At 40.8% G+C, this 27721-nt stretch overlaps 1 protein-coding gene across 1 annotated transcript in view; it reads left to right on the plus strand.

Annotated features, from left to right (window-relative positions):
• LOC139420601 (V-set and transmembrane domain-containing protein 2A-like) overlaps positions 1-26131 on the plus strand; it is a 32531-nt gene extending 6400 nt beyond the window's left edge. Inside the window, exons 3-5 of the mRNA XM_071170792.1 lie at positions 17287-17337; positions 17701-18031; positions 22016-26131. Of these exons, the coding sequence (XP_071026893.1) occupies positions 17287-17337; positions 17701-18031; positions 22016-22092 (459 nt within the window). The 3' untranslated portion in view covers positions 22093-26131. The remainder of the gene's footprint in view (positions 1-17286; positions 17338-17700; positions 18032-22015) is intronic.
• Positions 26132-27721: the final 1590 nt, after the last annotated feature.

Genomic DNA, 27721 nt, shown 5'->3' on the forward strand with positions numbered 1-27721 from the left:
TGCATTCGGGCAAGTAGTGTTCTCCAAACCCAGATTTGTCCGTCGGACTGCCAGATGGTGAGGCGCGATTCATCACACCAAAGAACGCATTTTCACTGCTCCAGAGTCCAATGGCGGAGAGCTTTACACCACTCCAGCCGATGTTTGGCATTGCGCATGGTGATCTTTGGCTTGTGTGCTGCTGTTTGGCCATGGAAACCCATTTCATGAAGCTCCCGACGAACAGTTCTTGTGCGGACGTTGCTTCTAGAGGCAGTTTGGAACTTGGTAGTGCGTTGCAACCGAGGACCGATGATTTTTACGAGTTATTCGCTTCAACACTCCCTTTCTGTGAGCTTGTGTGGCCTACCACTTAGCATCTGAGCCGTTGTTGCTCCTAGACATTTCCATTTCACAATAACAGCACTTACAGTTGACTGGGACAGCTCTAGCAGGGCAGACATTTTACGAACTGAATTGTTGGAAAGGTGGCATCCTATGACGGTGCCACAATGAATGTCACTGAGCATTTCATTAAGGTCATTCTACTGCCAATGTGTGTCTATGGAGATTACATGGCTGTGTGCTTGATTTTATACACCCGTCAGCAAAATGTGTGGCTGAAATAGCCGAATCCTCTAGTTTTTGAAGGGTTGTCCACATAATGTGATTACATTCATAGCCAATACAATGCACAGCCTCCCATCGACTACGGTCTCATTATGAGACAGACACACAGCTCTAATGGATAAAATGTTTCCAGGATCAAATGACCAAGATGTCAGTGGTGGGGAACATATAGTATAATAAAGTAATACATTTGGTGAGTTTTTTAAATATTTGTCTTGTTTGAAAATGTGCTTCTTTCCACATCCCAACTCCCACTGAGAACGGGGTCATGGTCAGCAGTTATCAGTTGCGACAGTGGGAGCAATTAGGATGAAGTGCTTTGCTTTAAGGGCACATCGACAGATTTTTCACTTTGTCGGCTCGGCGATTCAAACTAGGAGCTTTCGGGTTACTGGCCCAATGCTCTAACCGCTAGGCTGCCTGCCTGGCCATAGTGCATATAGGTTATGTCCTGCTTTCTATTCACTTGTCCTTTTCCCCTGCTACTTCAACATAATGTCCTGTATCTCCTGCTACTTCAACATCATGTCCTGTATCTCCTGCTACTTCAACATAATGTCCTGTATCTCCTGCTACTTCAACATAATGTCCTGTATCTCCTGCTACTTCAACATAATGTCCTGTATCCCCTGCTACTTCAACATAATGTCCTGTATCCCCTGCTACTTCAACATAATGTCCTGTATCCCCTGCTACTTCAACATAATGTCCTGTATCCCCTGCTACTTCAACATAATGTCCTGTATCCCCTGCTACTTCAACATACTGTCCTGTATCCCCTGCTACTTCAACATAATGTCCTGTATCCCCTGCTTCTTCAACATAATGTCCTGTATCCCATCAGCTTGTCTTTTCCCCTGCTACTTCAACATAATGTCCTGTATCCCCTGCTACTTCAACATAATGTCCTGTATCCCCTGCTACTTCAACATAATGTCCTGTATCCCATCAGCTTGTCTTTTCCCCTGCTACTTCAACATAATGTCCTGTCTCCCCTGCTACTTCAACATAATGTCCTGTATCCTATCAGCGTGTCTTTTCCCCTGCTACTTCAACATAATGTCCTGTATCCCATCAGCTTGTCTTTTCCCCTGCTACTTCAACATAATGTCCTGTATCCCCTTCTACTTCAACATAATGTCCTGTATCCTATCAGCGTGTCTTTTCCCCTGCTACTTCAACATAATGTCCTGTATCCCATCAGCTTGTCTTTTCCCCTGCTACTTCAACATAATGTCCTGTATCCCCTTCTACTTCAACATAATGTCCTGTATCCCATCAGCTTGTCTTTTCCCCTGCTACTTCAACATAATGTCCTGTATCTCCTCCTACTTCAACATAATGTCCTGTATCCCCTGCTACTTCAACATAATGTCCTCTATCCCCTGCTACTTCAACATAATGTCCTGTATCTCCTGCTACTTCAACATAATGTCCTGTATCTCCTGCTACTTCAACATAATGTCCGGTATCTCCTGCTACTTCAACATAATGTCCTGTATCTCCTGCTACTTCAACATACTGTCCTGTATCCCCTGCTACTTCAACATAATGTCCTGTATCCCCTGCTACTTCAACATAATGTCCTGTATCCCATCAGCTTGTCTTTTCCCCTGCTACTTCAACATAATGTCCTGTATCCCCTGCTACTTCAACACAATGTCCTGTGTCCCATCAGCTTGTCTTTTCCCTGCTACTTCAACATAATGTCCTGTATCCCCTGCTACTTCAACATAATGTCCTGTATCGCCTGCTACTTCAACATAATGTCCTGTATCCCCTGCTACTTCAACATAATGTCCTGTATCCCCTGCTACTTCAACATAATGTACTGTATCCCCTGCTACTTCAACATAATGTCCTGTATCCCCTGCTACTTCAACATAATGTCCTGTATCGCCTTCTACTTCAACATAACGTCCTGTATCGCCTGCTACTTCAACATAATGTCCTGTATCCCCTGCTACTTCAACATAATGTCCTGTATCTCCTGCTACGTCAACATAATGTCCTGTATCGACCGCTACTTCAACATAATGTCCTGTATTCCATCAGCTTGTCTTTTCCCCTGCCAATTCAACATAATGTCCTGTATCCCCTTCTACTTCAACATAATGTCCTGTATCCCATCAGCTTGTCTTTTCCCCTGCTACTTCAACATAATGTCCTGTATCCTCTGCTACTTCAACATAATGTCCTGTATCGCCTGCTACTTCAACATAATGTCCTGTATCCCCTGCTACTTCAACATAATGTCCTGTATCCCCTGCTACTTCAACATAATGTACTGTATCCCCTGCTACTTCAACATAATGTCCTGTATCCCTACTACTTCAACATAATGTCCTCTATCCCCTGCTACTTCAACATAATGTCCTGTATCGCCTGCTACTTCAACATAACGTCCTGTATCGCCTGCTACTTCAAAATAATGTCCTGTATCCCCTGATACTTCAACATAATGTCCTATATCCCCTGCTACTTCAACATAATGTCCTGTATTCCATCAGCTTGTCTTTTCCCCTGCTACTTCAACATAATGTCCTGTATCCTCTGCTACTTCAACATAATGTCCTGTATCTCCTGCTACTTCAACCTAATGTCCTGTATTCCATCAGCTTGTCTTTTTTCCTGTTACTTCAACCTAATGGAGAGCCCTTATTGCAGTGTGTCAATAACATTACTGATTTCTCATTTGGAATGACTCAATTATTGGGCCATGAGTGACTTAGGTAGGAGTCAATTAATTTGAAGGGAAGCTTGGTAAAGAGATGGGTGAGAGAACATGGAGAAGTTATGGAGCGATAAGTTTGCAAGGGCTCCTGGGAAATAACAACGCTGTGGGATGGTTCTTGCTAAGTATTATCATTACTGGACCAATCAGTCAATGATGGGGGGGGGGGGGGGTATTGCAGGTAATAGTTGCAAAATGTCCTCCAAAAGATTAATTGAAACAGAGGCTTTCAACACAGAGTTCCCATTAGATACTTATCCTCATGGCTGGTGTGGTCCGGTCCCAATTGGTGTTGCGAAGCGGATACTTTACAGATACTCTAAAAATACTTTGCTACAACTATTGTACTGTAATCGTTTCCTCTCAGTACTTTTTTTGTTGTCAACATGACACAATTTTATCTTTCACTCAGGGCCCCTCGGGCGGGCCTTGTGAGCCACCGGGGGGTGGGGGGGGGATCACAGTAACTAACTAGTGTGACAGACAGTCCAAGAGTGTGAGGATGTCTCCTGTGTAAACCTGCCATGTGTTAGGCCAGATTAATTAGACCATCTAGAGGTGCCATTGGGCAAGTTAGAGGATATAACAGCCATCTTGTTTTCAACATCCCTTCAGAGAATTCCCTGCTGAAACTCAGTACTCATATCAATAGGTATGCTTATTGAGTGCTATATACATTGGTTGCATGGCTCTGAGCAGTGTCCAAGGGGCTTTGGTCCAAAGACGCCAAACAGAGGTGATTTGTAGGAAGAAATATATAGCACAGAGAGGGATGTGTTTACGGACAGATTTGGTCAGAAAGGAGAAAGACAATTCTCCAAGCACGAGGCACCTCTGACTAAACATGAGCTCGAGAAGGCGTTGTCTGGCATGCACAGCCAGCATCCTCCAATTCAATGTACTGGATCAAAACACAATCTGACTTTTTGGAAGAGATTGGGCACAGTCAGAGAATGACTAGCAATTGATCCACCAAATCAACGGGAGACGAAAGGAAGGGGGAAACATCGGCTGCAGGTGTATGTGTGTGTGTGTGTGTGTGTGTGTGTGTGTGTGTGTGTGTGTGTGTGTGTGCGTGCATGCGTGCGTGCGTGTGTGTGTGCGTGCATGCATGTGTGCGTGTGTGTGCGTGCGTGTGTGTGTGCGTGTGTGTGTGTGTGTGTGTGTGTGTGTGTGCGTGCGTGCGCGTGTGTGTGTGCGTGTGTGTGTACACTCATACTTGACTAACTGATGTCGCTGAGCCGTTGGATCTGACATGACAAGTGACAAAAAGTTGCAAGCATCACTACAACACATATTGTCCAAGGGACAACAACAAACACCTCATCCTTTTAAGTTCCAGAGATGATTTAATCCGACAAAGACAAGAACCCCTGCAGTTATGTTGACATTCTGCCTGTGACCCCCTTATGGCCATTTGAAACATCCGCAACACTGAGCGATGTCTCTCACTCAGATCCAGATTGTCTACGACGATAGAAAGGACAGGCAGAGAAGGGCTCGTATGTATCGGGACAGGAAATTAAACACGGATTCAGATGATTGGCTGCCCAGGATGCTTGGTTCCAGGGAGGATTACAGGAAGACGGCAAATATGGAGGTTTACAGTTATATAGGCTCCAGAACTGCAGTGTGACAGAATCACAATGAGAATCGATGCGCGAGGAGATGTGTTTTTTGTTGTTGTCCACTGCATAGATCAATATTAAAGCAAGTGTCCTTCTCATATGACATGCTTTTTGAAATGGCTAGTTCTGTACATTCATATGGCTTTGAGATGTCAGTCATAAGTCTGCTTCGAAAGGACATCTTGATATACACTGAGTGTACAAAATATTAAGAACACCTTTGTAATACTGACTTGCATCCCCCCCCCTTCAGGCCTGAATTCATTGCGGCATGGACTCTGCATAGTGTTGAAAGCGATCCACATGCTGACCCATGTTGACTCCAACACTTCCCACTGTTGTGTCCAGTTGGCTGGATGTCCTTTGGGTGGTGGAACATTCTTGACACATACGGGAAACTGAGTGTGAAAGACCCAGCAGCGTTGCAGTTCTTGACACAAACCGGTGTGCCTTGCACCTACTACCATACCCTCTTCAAAAGCACTTAACTCTTGCCCATACATTCTCTGAATGGTACACATACACAATGAAGTTTAAAAAAAAAAAATCCTTCTTTAACCTGACTCCTCCACCTTCATCTACACTGATTGAAGTGGATTTAACAGGTGACATCAATAAGGGATCATTTACCTGGATTCACCTAGGCTGTCTGTCATGGAAAGAGCAGGTGTTCCTAAGTGCCCTTCTGCTGGTCTTTATTGTAACTTTTAATAATATTTATTCTTATCATTGTACCGATGATATGATGTGTAGGTGTAGGCCTTAATACAATGAACCAATTAACTTATGCGATAAACACACACCAAACTAAGTTAGGAAATAACAATATTGCTGGAGTAATATATTAAAAGTCTCGTGGAACACTTCTAAGAATCGTATTAAATGGAATTATGTAGATTACACACTGAGCAGTGGCCTGTAACAACCGGCGGTCTCTTCACTTGAGGAAAGTGTTGTAGGCACCTGACCTAAATGTATTTGTTACCTCGTGCCGAGTGGAAAATCTAAAGGGATTCGGTCCAATTTTAATTTGAAAGTACATTTTATTGTAATGACATTTACTGGGGGAAGTTATTAATCATGAGGCCTTTCTGCAGTAGGAGATCTAAAAGTGAAGTAGGGGTAAGTACACCTTTGAGTGCTGTTCTAAGATCAGTTTGTCTTTTTAGATTATTAATGAGTCCTATAACATTCACAAGGGTGGACCTGATCCTAGATCAGCACTCCTACTCTGAGATGCTTCAGGAATCCAGCAATTCTCCCCCTACTGAGAGATTTTAGTGATATCTCCACTTCAAGGTGTGACCCACTGTGGTCCAGTGGTATCAGGCTGGCTGTTCCACAACTGTAATGGGATGAAGAGCCCATTGTGGAGTTTTCCAGATGAAACTTGTGGACATCTGACAGAAGCGTCAGATAAGTGAGTGCCTGCATATGAAAGTCGTTGATTAGATTAAACGTGACCAATCCCCTTGATGTGTGGGATGACATTGACCTTGCCACTGTGCCAGCCTCCCGCTGCAACACTCCCAGACCTTTCTCTCTCTATCTCTCTCTCCCTCTCCCTCTCTCTCCTATATATATATATATATATATATATATATATATATATATATATATATATATACTGTATAGGAGAGAGAGAGAGGGAGAGACCATGCATTACACATATATATATCGCTCTCTCTCTCACTCTGTCTCTATCTCTCTCTCATTCTTACCCCCTATCAGCTTCAAATGAACATGGAAGAAGAGAGAGAGAGAGAGAGAGAGAGAGAGAGAGAGAGAGATCCTGTATTCTGAGATAATGCAGCTGTCACACAGTTTTGATTCAGGCCATTGATTCATCCTTTAATTGGTTTGGGGTATACCACAGTAATGTATGGTCTAGCAGAACAGTATGGCACTGATCACACTGTGATATGTAATCATATATTGTCGCTGTCAATAATCCTCGTATCAGTTGTGCCCTCAATTGTTTAGGTCAGATCGCATCAAACGCCCATTTCCTGACTTCCTTGGTATACTTTGTTAAGTCAAAAAATGTGATTGTCTGTGCCTTGTTAATGTGTATGACTCACACCTGTACTGACTTAACTCTAATGGACAGGGTGCAGGGCACAAAATGAACATAACAGCTATCAGCGACTGGACCATTGTGTCCTTTGTGATGAACAGGAAACGTCCAAGAGTATAAATACTTAGCTGAGCTTGGACTGGAGGGTTACACAGGTCAAAATTCAATTCACATCCCCTCTGACAGTCCCTCCACCTTGACTGACTAACATCAGACTGTACTGTGTTGCTACCCACCTGTAACCACGCTGCCAACCAGGTTACCATGGTAAATGTAGTCAGAAATCGCCTAGATGAAACAGCAGTTAGTTGTTTTGAGCTTCCTGCTGAACAGTTGGACTCATATTGAGTGCAATTTTCCATGGTGCCTTTGGAGATGAGTGAGCAACAAGAGTTTGGAATTAAGTGCCTAATTAGGACTCCCAGGGAAAATGTATTTACTGACGGATTATGACCGAGACACACATTTTGATATCAAGCATTTCAAGGGTACGCAGCCTCGTTTTGTGAGACGCGTTTTAAGTCTGACAGAGAAAAAAGGCAGAGGATGTATTCAGCAGAAAACCGTTTCTCAGTGATAGAACATAACAGCGGTGGATAAAGTACCCAAATTCATACTTGAGTAAAAGTAAAGATACCTTAATAGAAAATTACTCAAGTAAAAGTAAAAAGTTACCCAGTAAAATACTACTTGAGTAAAAGTCTAAAAGTATTTGGTTTTAATTATACTTAAAGAAAAATTCCACCACATACTAGTATCTTTTGGTGTGTGTTTCATTCGTCCATTTTGTTGACAATCAACTTTTCATGTACCTTTAGTATTAATGATGTAATATTCCTTATATTAAGCAAACCAAAAAGCACGATTGTTCTTGTTTTATTATTCTTTTAACAGATGGCCAGAGGCACACTCCAACACTTAGACATCATTTACAAACAAAGCATTTGTGTTTAGTGAGTTCTCCAGATCAGAGGCAGTAGGGATGACCAGGGATGTTCTCTGTTTAGTGAGTCCGCCAGATTAGAGACAGTAGGGATGACCAGGGATGTTCTCTGTTTCGTGAGTCCTCCAGATCAGAGGCAGTAGGGATGGCCAGGGATGTTCTCTGTTTCGTGAGTCCTCCAGATCAGAGGTAGTAGGGATGACCAGGGATGTTCTCTGTTTCGTGAGTCCTCCAGATCAGAGGCAGTAGGGATGACCAGGGATGTTCTCTGTTTCGTGAGTCCTCCAGATCAGAGGCAGTAGGGATGACCAGGGATGTTCTCTGTTTCGTGAGTCCTCCAGATCAGAGGTAGTAGGGAGGACCAGGGATGTTATCTTGATAAGTGTGTGAATTGGACCATTTTCCTGTCCTGCTAAGCATTCAAAATGTAACAAGTACTTTGGGTGTCAGGGAAAATGTATGGAGTAAAACGTATATTATTTTCTTTAGGAATGTAGTGAAGTAAAAATAAACATTTTCTAAAATATAAATAGTAAACTAAAGTACAGATAGTCCACAAAACGACTTAAGGAGTAATTGTAATTATTTTTGACACTGGCCATCCAGGCTCGTAGTCTACAATTTCTACTAGCTTGGGTCTGCTACACGAAAATGGAAAAGGCATCTCTAGTTTGGCACATTTTCTAATAACTCTGTCTGAAAATTACTATCCTTGAGCCAGTGCTGTGGTATTTAAAGTCGGGGTCACGGCCACTAGTGGGGTCACAGGGTAACTGTAAAATATTGGGAACAAACAATGAAGAATAATGATTTTGGTATGGGATAATATACAAACGTTTTTGAGAAAGATAATTAGCAAAATAAAAAGTTATTAAGTGTATTTATTGGTTTCTTTAAATTTTCGTAAAAGATGAAAATTAATTGAAGGTTATGTGTTGATATGAAAATCTAACTTTACCGATTTTTAACATCAAATCAAATGTTATTGGCCACATACACATTTTTTTGCAGATGTGAAATTGTGTTCCTAGCGCCAACATTGCAGGAGTATATAACAATTCACAACAATGCAAACAAATCTAAAAGTATAACAATGGAATTAAGAAATGTATAAATATTAGGATGAGCAATGTCAGAGTGGCATTGACTAAAATACAGTAGAACAGAATAAAGTATACACATATGAGATGAGTAAAGCAGTATGTAAACAATATTAAAGTGACTGGTGTTCCATTATTAACGTGGCCAGTGATTCCATGTCTATGTATATAGGGCAGGAGCCTCTAAGGTGCAGGGTTGAGTAGCCGGGTGGTAGCCGGCTAGTGATGGTTATTTAACAGTCTGATGGCCTTGAGATAGAAGCTGTTTTTCAGTCTCTCTGTCCCAGCTTTGATGTACCTGTACTGACCTCACCTTCTGGATGATTTGATTTGATAGCGGGGTGAACAGGCAGTGGCTCGGGTGTTCAAACACTCCAGCAAGCTGGTCTGCGCATGCTCTGAGGATGCGGCTTGGGATGCAGTCTGGGCCGACAGCCTTGAGAGGGTTAACACTCTCAATGTCGGCCATGTGCTAGCCTAAGTTCCACCCCTGCTGCTTCGTCACTTAAATGTTCTCTGCCTTGGAAAGTTGTGGTGTTTTTGTTTGCTCAACAGACATACATCAAGACCATACTGTATCTGTTCACAAGGACACAGTTGGGGTTTTCTTAGCTGTCTGAAATGCAGGGTCAATGTCTCAGCAATGTAAATATCTACTTTGGAGAAGAAATCTTGGGTTTCCTTGCTCTCAGGTGGGAGAAGAGAGAAACCACTTTCCGTGAGTGAAACAAGTCATTTCAGGCTGTCTATCATAGAGCAGACCAGCTATCTATATATTTGAGGGCTAGAGGTATCAATCATCCATGCACCCCTGCTGCTCTTACTGACAATATGTTGCCTCAACACCATTACGGTGAGAGATATGATGACAGGTTATGGCATGTTGTTGTGTAATGGGTTTTTACACATTCTAAACTCAGCAAAAAAAAGAAACGTTGCCAACTGCTTTTATTTTTGGGAAAATTAACACGTGTAAATATTTCTATGAACATAACAAGATTCACCAACTGAGACATAAACTGAACAAGTTCCACAGACATGTGACTAACAGAAATGCAATATTGTTTCCCTGAACGAGGGGGGGTCAAAATCAAAAGTAACAGTCAGTATCTGGTGTGGCCACCAGCTGCATTAAGTACTGCAGTGCATCTCCTCCTCATGGACTGCACCAGATTTTCCAGTTCTTGCTGTGAGATGTTACCCGACTCTTCCATCAAGGCACCTGCAAGTTCCCGGACATTTCTGGGGGGAATGGCCCTAGCCCTCACCCTCCGATCTAAAAGGTGACAGACATCCTGTCTTGCAGGAAATCACGCACACAACGAGCAGTTTGGCTGGTGGCATTGTCATGCTGGAAGATCATGTCAGGATGAGCCTGCAGGAAGGGTACTACATGACGGAGGAGGATGTCTTCCCTGTAACGCAGAGTTGAGATTGCCTGCAATGACAACAAGCTCAGTCCGTTGATGCTGTTACACACCACCCCAGACCATGACGGACCCTCCATCTCCAAATCGATCCCGCTCCAAAGTACAGGCCTCGGTGTAACGCTCATTCCTTCGATGATGAACATGAATCCGACCATCAACCCTGGTGAGAGAAATCCGCAACTCGTCAGGCAAGAGCAATTTATGCCAGTCCCGTCTGGTCCAGCGACGGTGGGTTTGTGCCCATAGGCGACGTTGTTGCCGGTGATGTCTGGTGAGGACCTGCCTTACAACAAGCCTACAAGCCCTCAGTCCAGCCTCTCTCAGCCTATTGCGGACAGTCTGAGCACTGATGGAGGGATTGTGCATTCCTGGTGTACCTCGGGCAGTTGTTGTTGCAATCCTGTACAGTGTAAGTGACAGGATATGTGTAAGTGACGCTATATCCTGTCACTTACACTGTTTTGTTTCATGTAAAGCCAACCAATGAGTGGGGCATATCCACATATAAACTCAGCAAAAAAATTAACGTGTGTAACGGTTTTCTTGAGTCGAAGGAGAGGCGGACCAAAATGCAGCGTGGTTTCTATTCATGGTTCTTTAATCAAGAAACTATACATGAATAGACTAACAAAACAATAAACGTGAGAAAACCTAAAAAAAAAAAATAAATAAAAAAAAAAAAAAAAAACAGCCCTATCTGGTGCAAACACAGAAACAGGAACAATCACCCACAAAACCCAACACCAAACAGGCTACCTAAATATGGTTCCCAATCAGAGACAATGACTAACACCTGCCTCTGATTGAGAATCATATCAGGCCAAACATAGAAATAGACAAACTAGACATGTAACATAGAATGCCCACTCAGATCACACCCTGACCAAACAAAACATAGAAACATACAAAGCAAACTATGGTCAGGGTGTGACAGTGTGTTATTGGCATCTTTGAGGGAAATGGGTGTATTTGTTTCCAACTGGAATCTCTTCAATTTGATTCCATTCAATATGATTCTATCAATCCCTTCGAGGGGAGTTTCAATCAAAATGATTATTATCAGATCCAGGAAGTGTACTTTTTTAGTGTACTTTTATTATCTCTCTCTCTCTCTCTCTCTCTCTCTCTCTCTCTCTCTCTCTCTCTCTCTCTCTCTCTCTCTCTCAATTTTCCATTGCCTAAAAGGGGTGTGTTGCATTGAGAATCAAATAAATCCTAAAAAAAGGATATGTTATCACAAGATCTGTCATCCGCCAATGATTTTGACTTAAATACCTCAAGAGGTTTTTAAGATGTTAATTGATGTGCTAATTTACTTCCATCAAATTGGATAATAGCATAAAGTGACTCTTATTAGACTGTGCATATTAAAGTTAGCTTCATAATTACAGTGATTATTCAACATGAATGTGAATAATGTATTGTTTTGTTCTATAAACAGTAAGTGTGTTTCCATGCGTAGGCACTTCTTGCCCAGAGACATTAACAACATCAGTGAAGAGACCTATAGTATATAGAAAAGGTAGAAAAAGTTTTCTTTCAACATCTCTCCATGGGAATATGGAGGTGTTCTCTAAGTTATTTTGTAAGTTGTTTATCTTCCTGATTTTTTTGTTCCTTGAACTATTATTTCTGTTTGCTTACTTTAATTTCCTCTCTTTTACTCCACTGTGAGTCATAGCACACAGCCTCTGCCGATTCTGAAAGGCCAATGCTTTTCTACAACGTGCATTTTCCCTAAACATTTAAACAGAGATGGCATTGATGGTAGAGGATGTTGGTGCTGCCTCCTTGGAACTGAACTGTTGTGTCTCACCTCCACCTTGTTTCTCAGAATATCTCTGATGAACAAGAAGAGGAGAAGAGAGGAAGGAAGTCACAATTAAACTATTGATTCAGCGAAAGAAATGCAAAAAACAGAGAGATTGAAAAGGGATTTGAAATATTTAATTTACTGTGGACCAGTTTCACGTTGAAAATAGGACGTGCTTGTGCATCAGATGTGATTGTCAAACCCCCTTCATGAACCTTGATTAATGAATGTATTCCCATGGTACTTTGTCATTCAATTCTCATAATGATTCTACTGTATTAAACATGCTTCAGTTGTTTTCCACAGCACTTCACCATTTTTCATAATCGCCTACTTTACATTGACACTTCATATTGTCTTCCTCTGTCTCAGTCTCCTCATTTGTTACATACCAGCTCTTCCTTTCCTCTGTGTCAGAGAGGGATAGGACTGCCAGACTGAACATAAAACTGCCCAATCAATTGACTTTCAATATTCTCCAGTAAACATTTGTTTAAGTTAACCTACAGCTATCTCTTTTTGAGACATTGTGTCCCATTCTCTGTTCATACGTTGACATGTTCATTGTCAGTAGTTTGTTGTGCGTTCGGTGTGTGGGGAGTGATCTATGATGGCACTAACAAGAGGATAACTCAACATCTGTGAGAAACATCAAAGATTGGAGAAATTCCTCTGTACCTTCACTTGTATGGGAACTGATTGGACTTCTATATGATGGAATTGCTGATTTGACTGAGAGGTTTGATAATATACTTGAAAAACCACCGTGGTCTCATACTTCACTTATTTAGTTGCCAAGGTGGTGTGGTGCTAGAGGAGACTAGGGAGCCGCACGTGGCTTTGAAGCCATTTTTAGAAGCTCTTTTAAACGGAATCGTGTCTCCTGTTTCCACACTGGGAACTTCTAAAGGGCTGAGTAGGAGTTCCTTCCTCTTGCTTTTTAAAAATCACATTTACTTGTGTGCCCTCTAAAATGCTCAGATTGTTACTTTACACTATTAATCTCAAAGTCACTAATTTCACAAGTCCTGTGCAGTGATATTTTATTTAACCGGGCAAGTCAGATAAGAACAAATTCTTATTTACAATCACAGCCTACCGGGGAAAAGTGGGTTAATTGCCTTGTTCAGGGGAGGAACAACATATTTTTTTTACCTTGTCAGCTCGGGGATTTGATTCAGCAACCTTTCGGGTTCCTCGCCCAACGCTCTAACCACTGGGCTACCTGCCACCCCTTGAGTTCTTCTCAAATGGAAAGAGGTGATAACTTATACAGATTTAATGCAAGCAGTACACCAAAAATGTATGAAATGCGATCACGTACAGCAGTATTTTCCAAAACTCATTTTAAATTACATTTTGTTCTGTCAGTTAAAACCTATGTACACTTGGAGAGCTGTTTAGCCGACTGAAACCAAGTCCTACACTCTCTTTCATATTGGGAGATGCTACAGTTTATCTATTGTACATGTAATTACCGTTGCATCATCGGACACTTGACCAATGACAGTGGAGCCCGTCCAGCTTTTTTCCATTTGAGAAGAACTCAAGAACATGATTGCAGTGGCCATAATTAACATTAACAGCAGATCTCGCACCATAACGTCTTGAGCGCCCACTCAAGAGTCAGTGAGCTTTGTAATTAGCGAGCACTTACAAGGCTGCATGGCATTTTATGTACTCCAGCTTAACACACTCAAACATTATTATTGGGTACTTGATGTTATGACGAAGGACTTGTTAAAGAGGCAGAGATTTTGTAGAGAAAGTTAACTTGCAGTTCCCAAAACAAATGTAAAACTGGCACACTTCCATATTAGGACAGCCTCAGACAATGCATCAAGATCAACTGTTGTCTTTCCAAGTGTGTGGTTTTTGCATGTGATTTGGATTCCAAGTTGTTCCTAACCAACTTGAAGAAGACACACTGCTGTGCACAGGGCTTCTACTTTTCAAATCAAATCAAATCAAAATGAATCTGTCACGTCCACAGGATAAAGCAGCTGTAAATGCTATTGTGAAATGCTTACTGGCCTTTAAGTCCAGCGTTACCAAATGACTGCTATTAAACCCTAACCGGGTTGACTTTAAGTCAAGTGTTACAGAAAGTGAATCTACATCCTAGTTGACTGTTGTTCATCTGGTTGTAGACTTGGACAGCCTTTTGTAGTGGACGTGTATTGTGTTGTTCCTCACTTCTCCAGACAGTGAGAGGAGAATAACGTGTTGAACTCAAGGGCCCAGCTCTTGAAGGATGAGGGAGTGAGTCTTGTTGTTGCAGCTGATCGTATGATTTGATTGGTTTTTAAATCAAGGCTGCTTATTGATTGCTTCTAATTAATGAAATGTAACACAGGGGGTCTATAGACAATTGCCTAAGAATTATAACAGCCTCTAGTTCATTATAATGAAATATGTCAGACGGTTGTAATGAAGGGTGGAAGTGTTGTACATTTAGGTCTATATCTCAATGTACATTCATCCATTCTTCTCTTTTGACATTCATTTGGTTGCAGGGACCTGGGCGGCCACTTGCTTTATGCACAGTAATTGCGGGACACATTTTACAAGAAGTCAATTTCAGTTCGCATGAAGAATGGCAGTGTGTGATGGTGGAGGGTTTTTGTAATAAAGAGACAAGAGATTGAAACGGAGAGTGTGTGGAGCTCAGAGGCAGCCAGGCATAGAAAAATGAAATATAAATGAGAAAATAATGGAGCTTTTGTTTCTTAGTATCACTGCAAACTTTTGCATCACAGTCAAAAGACGTTAATTCACTCCAAAGAACACTTGTAAATTAAACAGAACACATTTGTAGACAAAAGGGTATCATTATTGATGAAAACAGGCATTCTAAGACTGGGAGTCTATTTCCCATTTGAGGAAACAAGCTGTTCTGTTACGCTCGAGCTACGGATAGGCTAACGCTTGTGTACATTTTAATAGATTTCTCTCATCATGAAATCAACACACTTCCATGCCAGTCTGCAAGTGGCCTATAAATGTCTATTACGCTTCATGATAAATCCCTGGATTCTGAATGAAAATCGAAAAATTCATTATGTCACAATTAAGTTAATTGCATTTGTACAAGGCTAAATGACTAATGGAGTTCTACAATTAAATGCCCAGCATTTTTTTATGGTTCGCAAAGCCACTGTAAATTGACTAGACCCAATTGGGATAAATTACCCTATAAAACTGTGACCCAGGACTGAACTAGAGAGACAGGCTCCAATCTTTTTCTGCTGAACCTAGTCTTTGGTCATTGATGGTTAGATGAACTAGTTCACATTCTACAGTGCGTCCACTCTACAACCTTATTCTGTCTATAGAGGGAAACCAGCAGGACAGATGTGAGTGGATTTCTATCTTTTATAAGAGTATCCATCCCAGGTGACTTATATGGACACTACATGGACTCTATAGTTTAATCAAGGGACATTTTCTAAAGAAAATATTGAGATAGGGGACTTTTAGTCGAATCCATGCCGAGGCCCCACCAATTCTCTTGACATCATCGTACGCAATTGTCTATTATTCATAGTTTTGATCACAGTTGAAAGAAAGTATGCTTTTGTAAGTAGTGGCTTCTCGAAAGTCATTATATACTTGACAGAAAACTCGCTAGTTCAGGTTTCCTTATGTAGCTCCTGTACCTTTTCGACCTGTTCAGGTCTTCTTATGTAGCTCCTGTACCTTTTCAACCTTAAAAGTATTTTGTAAGTAGTGGTTTCTCGAAAGTCATTATATACTTGACAGAAAACTCGCTCAGTTCAGGTTTCCTTATGTAGCTCCTGTACCTTTTCGACCTGTTCAGGCCTTCTTATGTAGCTCCTGTACCTTTTCGACCTTAAAAGTATTTTGTAAGTAGTGGCTTCTCGAAAGTCATTATATACTTGACAGAAAACTCGTTCAGTTCAGGTTTCCTTATGTATCTCCTGTACCTTTTCCACCTTAAAAGTCTCTTGTGAAGCCGACACATTTCAACCTCTGAAGGTGTTTCTTTCATGGACTGGTTTGAAAGAGGCTCTGCTGCTCTGCTCAAGCCTGTCAGTAGCACACTTTCCCGGAAATAAGTCAATTTGGCCTTCGATGAAGATTAAATAAATTATACCCTCTAAAATCAATGCCCAGTCCATGATGTCGGCTTTGGGCTGAGTGTTTGCTGTGGTGCCAGAATACAGCCACCAGTGCCAGAATGTGGGCATGTTCAACCTGAAGCTGTATCCCTTTTCTTTTGATGTCTCTGTGTTTTCACTTCATTTGAGAGTCTCCTATTGAAAGGTTTGTTGTGTGTATAAAGACAACAGACAGTTCATTATGTCTCATCAGCATGTCGAGAAAACTTAGGCTTTTCTTAGATGATGATGTAGAGTCCTTTGCCAGTTCAATGTCATTTTTGAGTAAAAATTTGTTGCAGTCAGTTGTCAATTTGTCAAAGAGTATAAACATTCTGTTTCATACTGTTTCTTTTGACTGAATATCGAAGTAACTGTATTTCATTGATTCTTTTCATAAAGCTTTGTCCCCATTCTAAATGTACAGAATGGGGGGGGGGGGGGGGGGGAGAAGAAGAAGGTTTTCCTTCATATTAGCCAATATTTTGTGGTGATATTGGTATGTTTTTGCTGCTTCCATGTGTGATTAACTACTTATCGATGTAGCTATCGATGCTATCGATGTAGCATTTATAGTCGTCCATGGATGACGATACTGCATTTACACACAAAATATACTTTTGAGTGCAACGTACTAAAGGAATGCCAGAGGCTGTCTGACTAGTTATATTTGAGTGTCTGCGAAGGCTAAACTTGTATAAAATTATATCTCCTCGAACATTTGTTGGAATGGCAGACTCTTAGAGACCCATAATGCATTGCTGACCACTTTTCAAATGTCAGCTTTGTTCCTGTTTTTTAGGTGTATTTTTGTTTTCTCTGTTTTCTTAGATGGAAGTGATACCAGAGCCGGATCCAGACGACGAAGGGACTAAAATAAGTGTAAGTTACTGCATGTACAGAATGTGTATGGTGTCCATATTAAGACATCAAATTAAATTAAATGTTTTTACATGAGCAGATGTCACAAAGTGCTTCAACAGAAACCCAGTCTTAAAACCCCAAACAGCAAGCACGGCAGATGTAGAATATGGACACCATAAGTATGTATGTATGAATAAGTATGACTCCATAAGTATGTATGTATGAATAAGTATGACTCCATAAGTATGGACATATAAAACCATCACTGTGGGTTACTGTTGTGTCATTACATGGTTCTCTGTACTGCACCACTAGTCATGTGGCTTTGTGATGTAGGTTGCTCCTGCATTGTTCGTTGAACATCTCTATATCTACCTACAGACAGTGAAGGTACAGGGAAACGACATCTCCCACAAACTGCAGATCTCCCGGGTGGGGAAGAGTGACGAGGGCCTGTACGAGTGCAGAGTCACCAACGCTAACTACGGAGAGCTGCTGGAGTACAAGGTCCAGGCCTACCTGAAGGTGAACAGCACCCGGCCCCGCATCAGGCTGGCCAAGAAGACATCCCCCTTGTCCCACCTGACAGCAGATAAGAAGCCACGCAAGACAGGCGCCACAGCAGCACAAGACAGCATGAGCCCCGACCTGAGGGTTCGCTCTACCTCCAGCTCTCAGACATCGTCAGCCAAGACAATCAAACAGAGTTCAGGTGAGACAATCAAACAGAGTTCAGGTGAGATAGTTAAACCGAGTTCAGGTGAGACAATCAAACAGAGTTTAGGTGAGACAATCAAACAGAGTTCAGGTGAGACAATCAAACAGAGTTCAGGTGAGACAATCAAACAGAGTTCAGGTGAGATAGTTAAACCGAGTTCAGGTGAGACAATCAAACAGAGTTTAGGTGAGACAATCAAACAGAGTTCAGGTGAGACAATCAACCAGAGTTCAGGTGAGACAATCAAACAGAGTTCAGGTAAGATAGATAACAGAGTTCAGGTGAGACAATCAAACAGTGTTCAGGTGAGACAATCAAACAGAGTTCAGGTGAGACAATCAAACAGAGTTCAGGTGAGACAATCAACCAGAGTTCAGGTGAGACAATCAAACAGAGTTCAGGTGAGACAATCAAACAGAGTTCAGGTGAGACAATCAAACAGAGTTCAGGTGAGATAGTCAAACAGAGTTCAGGTGAGACAATCAAACAGAGTTTAGGTGAGACAATCAAACAGAGTTCAGGTGAGACAATCAAACAGAGTTCAGGTGAGATAGTCAAACAGAGTTCAGGTGAGACAATCAAACAGAGTTCAGGTGAGACAATCAAATAGAGTTCAGGTGAGACAATCAAACAGAGTTCAGGTGAGACAATCAAACATAGTACAGGTGAGATAACGCCGCAAGAGTCTCGTCGGGTTCCGCTACGTTGGCTTCCGGTACTCGCTGTTTCATGTTTCATGGAATTTCAGTGGACTTGATCATCAGCCAATCCATCTATCTATTTTGTATCTTTTTTTTTCTTTTTTTCTGCCTGTATGTCAGTCTGTCTGTTTGTCTACCTGTCCATCAGCGTGTCTTCTTGCCTGTATGCATTTCAGTCCAGGCTGCAAAGATTTTACACATTGCCGTACCTGTAAACCATGGCAATTGTTAGCCGAGTAGGAATTCAGTGCAGTGTTGTCTGCATTACGTGCCTGTGCAGAGAAGGCTAATGTGTCAGGTCTAGTTACCTCACAGTTTGCATACATTTATTTTGGCATTGTTGGTTTTTCAAAGCTCATGGATCACTTAATTAAAATACAATGAATGTCCCAGAAGTGAGATGTACCAAAAGGCCTTCACAACTTTGTTTAAACTATGTGGCAAGTCGCCAACCCGTTGTGGGAAAAGAACTATGCTGAACAAAAAATATAAACGCAACATGCAACAATTTCAAAGGTTTTTCCAGAGATACAGTTCATAGAAGGAAATCAGACAACTGAAATCAATTAATTAGGCCCTAATCTATGGATTTAACATGACTGGGCAGGGGGGCAGCCATGGGTGGGCCTGGGAGGGCATAGACCCACCCACTAAGGAGATAGGCCCAGCCAATCAGAGTGAGTTTTTCCCCTCAAAAGGGCTTTATTACAGACAGACATACTGGATGTGGAGGTCCTGGGCTGGCGTGGTTGCACATGTACCGTGGTTGTGAGGCCAGTAGGATGTTCTGCCATATTCTCTAAAATTACATTGGAGGCAGTTTGTGGTAAAGAAATGAACATTAAATTCTTTGGCAACCGCTCTGGTGGATATTCCTGCAGTCAGCATTCCAATTGCTCTCTCCATCAACTTGAGACATCTGTGGCATTGTGTGACAATAATGCACATTTTAGAGTGGAGTTTTCTTGTCCCCAGCACAAGGAGAAAAGCTCATTAACAGGGATTTAAACACATTTGAGAGAAGCTTTTTGTGCATATGGACAATTTCTGGGATCTTTTATTTCAGCTCATTAAAAACGGGACCAGCAAGCGTTTATATTTTTGTTCAGTATACTTTCATAAGATAGAATACCCCTGTGTCCTATCCGACATGGCTGAGTGTTGAACAATACTGAAAACTGGGAACATTTGTGAAATGGGTGAATGACACCTAGATGCAGTGCCATCTGGTATCACCAAATCCCAGCAGGGATTTACTAGACAAATCAGACTGTTATTGCATTTATTTCAGTAGGCCACATCCACAGCTAGCGCCATGGTGTAGGCAGATAGATGGCGTAAGGCCAGCTCTCTCCTAATCTCAGTTAACCCAGAATTTTAATCTCTGGGAATTTGATCAGTTTTGTGATTAACTTCTAGGTCTATACTTTTTAAGAAATTGAGATTTCTATCGGTTTGCAAAGTCTCCACCCTCGCAAAAGGAAACTCTCAGCCAAAGTCCCCCCCCCCCAAAAGACAGTTAAAACACTACCTCCTCCCAGTCCCGATAGGTCCATATAATCAGTGATTCTCCGCCCTACATGCAGAATCTGCCCATGGGAGATTAGCTCTATCCCTATGGTAGCAGCATAAGGCCAGGGTGATACACCCTCCCTCAGTGGGGAGGTCACTCTGCCCTGCATTCCATTAGACTAAATATTGATTAAACTAGAGACTCAGTTAGACTGTAATGATTGCTAGTAGACCAGGTGACTTTACTCTGTGCAACTTAAAGCCATTTAAGTCCTGTTATTGTAAAATTAACAGTCCTTTGGTGTCGTATTATACTTGTGCTCACTCCCGGTTTTAGCCTTATTTATTAAATCAAGAGTTTGGTTGTGACAATTCATGTTTTTTTAAGACTTTCATGTGATGCACTTTTTTTATTGTTTATCTAAGAATGACATTTAGGCTATATTCCGTGGCATGAGTATGTTTTCAGGTGGGGCTAGCGTGGATGGTGTGAGATATTCACTGCACATCATCAGTGCAGTCTGCACCGGCAGTGCAGCGTAGCCCACCCTCCCAGGCTGTGAGCTGATTAATGATTCTCCATGCGGCGGATGTTTTGGCCTAGCTCCTCTGTGGCACTCCTGTCCACTTGATCACCCCGGGCCAAATTAAATCTGGCAGGGAAGAACAGCGGGTCACAGGCCTCCGTCTTTTTCCTCCTCCTGATATTGAGCTGAACCAAAATGTCCCCTGACAATTCTCCTCTTAGAACATTGCTGTGCTTGGTCTGACGGACAAAATCCAGTAAATGTCATCATGATTTAGGGAATATTTCATTTTCCATTTCCTGAACGCTGCCTTGTTTCGGGAGGATTACATTCTTGCTATTTTCCCTCCCGGACACTTTTTTCAGTCTCGGCAGGTACAAGAACAAGTTCATCTTGTTTCTTTTTATGCCTTTCGGACCTTGGATCCAGTTTTAGTTTGTGTGTTCCAGGGTGATTTAACAGAATAAAAGCTTAATATACACTAGAGTATGTACCATTGCCATTCAGAATATCTTCCCATCTCTCCCTTCTGTACTATAAGTTCTGCATCATTATCCTTAGTACCGAAATGCCTCGATGCCTTTTTTTCTGTGCTCTAAGCGCTTTGCTCTTATCAATTCAAGGACAATGTCCCCGAAGACACAAATGAACCAAATTTGCATAAGACTGCCACGCATCACACAGTTGTCAGACAGTGTGGGTTGCTCAAAATGCAGTGGAAACTGACTTCAGAACAGACAGCAGCTTGACAAATTCAGCCAATGGTAGCTGTCCATGTAAATCCTTTCACGTTAGTTCAAAGACCGTTTGTACTTCCTGTACTTTAGGGTAAAGATTCTATCCTCGTTTTTTGTTGTTGTGGGTGTTTGGTGTAGTGAGTGTTCATTTGAATACATTTAAATGAATTTACTCACATTTGGAAGCTAGTGGCCTTATCCAGCCTTCATATTTCATTTCAGAAGCAGATCATTCCGTATGTGCATAATGTATATAATGTTTCAGACTAGTGTCGTAATAGCTTTTGCATACATTGTTAAAGATAACAACTGTGCAGATATTTTGCGTGAAATTAATGCATATTCTATATAACAATGGATGACTACCAACCTCACACCCAATGTACAGCTTTATAGCTACAAAATACATACATTACAGCAATAAATGTTTTTGTCAGTGAAAAACAAAATGAATGCAAGATAAGCGCTGTATATGTGTTGACCATATTCCTTCTTTCACAGGCACGAGGATAGCTACAAGCTTTGGACTTGCCATCCTGATTCTTGCCTGTGGCTTCATGAGGGATACCTTGCTATAGTTTCAAGGACTGACTTTTCCTCCGAGTATCACTCCCTCTTCTCGAAACGAAGGAGAAAATGGCCTGTTATTACCACCAAGCGGACGACACAGTTGGCCCTAATTTTCCACTACTCTGCACCCAATGCATTCTTATTACTCATTGTACACAAGAGGCACCTTCTCAAAGGCCACCAGCGGGATTCCCTGTTGTGCCGACGTTTCTTCAATGCACCCAACAATCGAAAAACAAAATGGAAACTGACATTGGCTCCTTGGAATATCTTTCACAGACCTTTATTTTGGGTTTCCTGCAGTGAATCTATGGTGTCAATGCTTAAAGTAAAAAAATAAAAATAAAAAAATCTATATTTGTGTATATATAATATCAGTATATATAATTGTTTTATTTCAAACACCTGGAACTGTTGTTTTAGCTAACATTCGCTATGTTTTCACTATTATGAAACTACATCGTGCAAGGCTATTCATAGTCCTCTTAGAACAAAAGAGCTAGTCAAATACAACAACATGATGTAGAGGCCTAGTCGGATTGCTAAATGAAGGCAACTCGACAATGAATTATTTTATCGTCCATAATGTGTGTAACTTGCAAATACAGTTCTTGACCGTTGTTATTACAGATCACTTCTCATTAATGCTCACCTTCTTTACTTTTTACATGGTATTTCTTCTGTTTACAATTATACTTATTTTCCTTCCCTTATCATTTCCTATTATGATTCATGAACATGTCAATGTTCATCATGTGACCGTGCCAGCAGACTATTCATTTAAATTGGCCTGCACTAATATTGTACAAAGCCATTAATAGTCATGCTTCACGTACAGTACAGCTCTCCTATTTAAATGTTCTACCATCACTGAAAACAAAGGACTGAGTATCAAGGTACTGCTGTAGCCTACTGTTCAGGGACACTATCTTTATGTAAAGAATCTTACATTAGCCAAGACGACATCTTATACCGTTTGATGGTGCAATGATTTCCCCCAATGAGACAAGACGATACGTTTCTTCTCTGTAACACAAACGTAAGGACGTAGAAAGACTGTATGGGTCTTGTGATTAAGGAAATGGTTTTAAATCGCTCTCGCTCTTATCCCTTCACCATGTTCATTGACACAACGCTTTGACAATCCGACCTCTTGGTTCAGAACACGTTAGCAGACGACATGGATTTTACCGTTATACAAAACTGTTAATAGAAATGGGAGCTTTCTAAGTATCTCTGCATTGTTCCATAGACATTCACCACTTCGAATAATTTCCATTAACTAAATGGATGCATCGATGTTATGTTGCATTGTTGTTACGTAAAGTGACCTTTTGGACATATTCCCCCATAAATACAGATGCTGGATCTTAATTTGAGCCAGTTTGCTACAGCAGGAAAATAATATTTCAGCAGCAGGAAATTATAATTATTATGTGGTTTATAGTTAATGGACATTTTTAAAGTGTAAAATATACATTTCTGAATCTTTTTAAAACCTCAATTACACTACAAGTAGTAAGTTCCCCTGCTACAGGGTGATCATATTAAGATCATACATCTGTACTGGTTTAATGGGTGGAACTGTTCATTGATGCGGTAGCAATGCTTCAGATCTGCCATTCAGTTTAGTTGAAGAGGGTAGCCAAAGACTGAAGAGAGTCTCCATTGTAAAAATGTATCATGCAACCAAAGACATTGGCTATGGCCATACAATATGGCGTTCACCAACATTGGTCTCTTTGCTCATACTGTATCCTAGTGCTCTCACATATTGTTCCAATTTATTTCCAATCTGGGCGTACCCAGATTCACAACACAACATCTGTCCATTTCTTCAAATCCTGTTTAAAATAATGACTTACTGAGATGGAATAATTCTAGGTATTGGAAGTACCTACAAATTCCAGGGGCCACGAGGAAGCACCATTTTGCTGAAAGTCTCAATAGGCTTTTCCCACAGTTAACATAGTCCAGTCTGCCGTACACAGCACTGCTGAGATCAGCGAGAGGATCTAAACTAGGGTTTCCCAAACTGGGTGCACATTTGGATTGTTGTCCCTAGCACTACACAGCTGATTTGAATAATCAACTAATCATCCAGCTTTGATAATTGGAATAATTAATAATAATAATATAATTGTAGTACGGGGGGGGGGCAAGTTTGGGAAGGACTGATCTAAACCTATTGATTCAGGAATTTGAGTTAGCTGACAGAGCATACCGCAGGATCCACCTAGAGACATATCCTGATCAGCAAGTATTGTCAGGGTACAAGATGTGTGGGCGATATATTTCATCTGCACTGTTCCAGTGGTGCCAGGATGACAAAACTCAGTCTAGCAAGGCTGTGTCATGCCACTCAACCTCAAATCGATACTAGGCTAAAGTCCATTGAGTAAAGTAACATCATAAGTATTTAAATTAATCCTAAATGTTCCGTTTTGAAAAAGAAGGGTTGACATCTGCTAGTAGAATGTTTATACCGTACAAGTTCTCTAGCCGGGGACTGGTGAAATGGATAGCATATTTGTGTGCACAGTTAAAGTGACGCTCCAGAACTTTTGTATAATTTCAGACAGTCGTTTTTGAAAGTTCACGAGCCAAAACGGGTCCCCGAAAACTGTGCACAGTTCTGTACTATGTCATCCATTTCGTATGATGTTACATTGTGCAAAAATATTTAATTTTGTTTTGCAATTCAGATGAATATGTTATGAATTTGTAAGTGCTTAAGATCCCGAACTGCATCTTTAAATGAATGCCTTCAGTTTGTCAAATCCCTGTATAAAATTTACATTTAAAAAATCTGTAAAACTTGTAAAGTAAATAATCAGCATGTTTTTTAATCAAAATGTCTAAAAGCAGAGACAAGTGATGTTCTGTACTTGTAACAATGTTGTCATTTATTCATTTGCTAACAACAGGAAATGGAATTACGCAATTCTTAAAAAAAAACTTTATTGACAGTTGGATTCACCATCAGTTACGGAGGACCTCTTTCAATGGCAACGTACCTGTTGCACGGCCTACAGTACTTCTACTCACTGGATTTTGTCAACAAGAAATGGAACCATTTCAAAGTATTATGGGTCAAGCAAAGTGAATATATTTAATTTGAAGGATTGACAACAGTCATTTATTAAGGTAATTGCAAAGTCTGACAATTGTGGTGGCTTACAAGCAACAAAGTCTCAGCCATCAAACAAGATATGGGCAATCCCACATGAAGGAATTACGCCAAGATTTTTTTTACTTTAAAATGTTTGCCAAACAAAATCCAATTGATATCAAAGTTTAAGAAACCACAATGACTACTTTTAACATTTTACATTCAAAACTTGACCTTAATACATTTACTTAAAGAACAGTGCTGATGCAAAGTATGGTAACTGGATGATGGTTTGTTCTGTTGGTGCCGTCATTTAGTAACCAAACTTTGCATCTCCACTGTTCTTCAAGTAAATGTGTTTTTGTCAAATTTCTGTGTAAATTGTTAAAATAAGTTATTGTGCATAGAGTTGTTTTTATTTTAGTAGGCATGTCAGTTAAGAACAAATTATAATTTGTCAAACCCTCCCCTAATTGTGCACCGCCATAGGGGCACCCCCGATCACGGCCAGTTGTGATACAGCCCGGGATCGAACCAGGGTCTGTAGTGACGCTTCTAGCACCGCTGCGCCACTCTGGAGCCCACTTTGGGAGTTGTATGGTGTGTTAAACTTTGAAATCAATTGGATTTTGTTTGGCATACCGGGGAATTTTCCGTACAATGCAATGACAATTGAGTAGCACTATCATTTTTTACTATTTTTTTTCTGATCCATTGTTTCAGCTCCACATAGATGTATTGTCTCCTTATCATGATTCATCTCCATGCAGTCTTGTCTGTTTGTTGAGCCGTCGAAAATGTTATGAACTGTAATTTTATTTTTGATCTGGTAGTGTGTGTGAAGCTTCTGTACTGGAACGTTGACACAGTTTGTAATTGTAATGATGATATCAGAATAATATTTAAATAAATCATTTTCACAGACTGGATTCAAACACTGCTTCCTTTGACGAGTCCATTTGTTAAGTCTGTAATATACTGTGACTTGATATGTCCTAATATAGACACCATACTTACAAAACTAGCATGGAGATTAACTTTCCTTCTGCCATTGTTTTGATATAGCATATCTGTAGTTGCTGTTTGCAAGTTTGCGTTCACTTTTCTATTGTAGGAAGGTAATTGAGTTAATAGTTTGTGTTCACCCCTGTATCATAGGAAGGTAATTGAGTTAATAGTTTGTGTTCACCCCTGTATCATAGGAAGGTAATTGAGTTAATAGTTTGTGTTCACCCCTGTATCATAGGAAGGTAATTGAGTTAAAATAATAGTTATCAGAGATACTGTATGGGTGGGTGATCAAGCATAGATTCCTGGTTGCTGCTAATGACACCGCCTGACTTTTTGACATGCAAATATGACGAGCCGCTATCTGAATTCTGAATAACTAAGCCGGGTTTACATTTTGAAAACTCATGTCAGGTTGTTATCAAATACTAATATCCAATTCCGTTTCTGACATTCTGAGGGATCAGGCATTAAAAACATGATAAAGAACCTGTTTATTATGTATTTAGTTAGAAAATAAAGATACTATATGTTACTTGGTGTTAAAGTTTTACTTAAATTTGAATTTGACAATGGTGGATCCATGGAACCTAGCCAGAGAAGACACAGGTATTTGTGTGATTTGTTGTTGATTGCAGAACTGGGCAAGCAGAGATGCAGTGTATCAACTTGGTATTACTGGAGGGCTTAAACCGTACGTGTTGATTTGAAGTCGGTCTCCGCCTCGGTACACTGTTTGTCGCAGGAAACGGCTCTAATCACAACTTCACTGCCGGAAAAATTAGCTTGTCACATTTCATCCAATCATTATTTTGAGTGGCGAGATAAAAAAAACTCTTTTAAATTCAAATTTGAAATGTACAACTATGGATCTAATCAGGTTTGTTTAATCAGAAGATTCGGAATGGGAAAAGAAGGACATTTAGGAAGGACGGGGCCAACCATTGGGCCCACAGGTGGGAACGCCAGATGAGCAACATTGTAAAATGATGCCTGGATTGTGTTTGTTAATTTGGTCAGCACCAAGTCTGTTATTTATGTGGAAATGAGTGCAACCCAACCTCCAGCACTTTGGTTCAGACTTGCTACATCTCCATAGGGATATATGGCTGGGGAAATTATTATATGAATAAATCATAGGCAGCACTTCCCAATCCAGCCACTGTTATCCAAAGTGTATTAATCTGATAACAAATATGCTATATTACAGAGACGTGATCATTCCACATTTATTGCAGAAGCCCAAGGTTTCTGTCCGTCTGTTCCATATTAGGGTGATATAGGAACGGAATTTTCATATCTTCTCCCACTAAAAGAAGATACTCAGGGTCCAAAACCTATCTTGAGGTGTGCCTGTAAATCAAATTTTTACATTTCCAATTGACAACAACAAATGGATTCATGTGGAACTTGCGTGCTATACAGTATGCATGCTTTTCATTGGTCAGGATTTTGACCATTTAGGGTCCTCAATGCATTCATGTTTCTTTGCATCAATTCCTTCCAATCATGTGAAG

The sequence above is a fragment of the Oncorhynchus clarkii genome, chromosome 11 (genome assembly GCF_045791955.1).
Source record: "Oncorhynchus clarkii lewisi isolate Uvic-CL-2024 chromosome 11, UVic_Ocla_1.0, whole genome shotgun sequence".
Classification (NCBI taxonomy): Eukaryota; Metazoa; Chordata; class Actinopteri; order Salmoniformes; family Salmonidae; genus Oncorhynchus; species Oncorhynchus clarkii.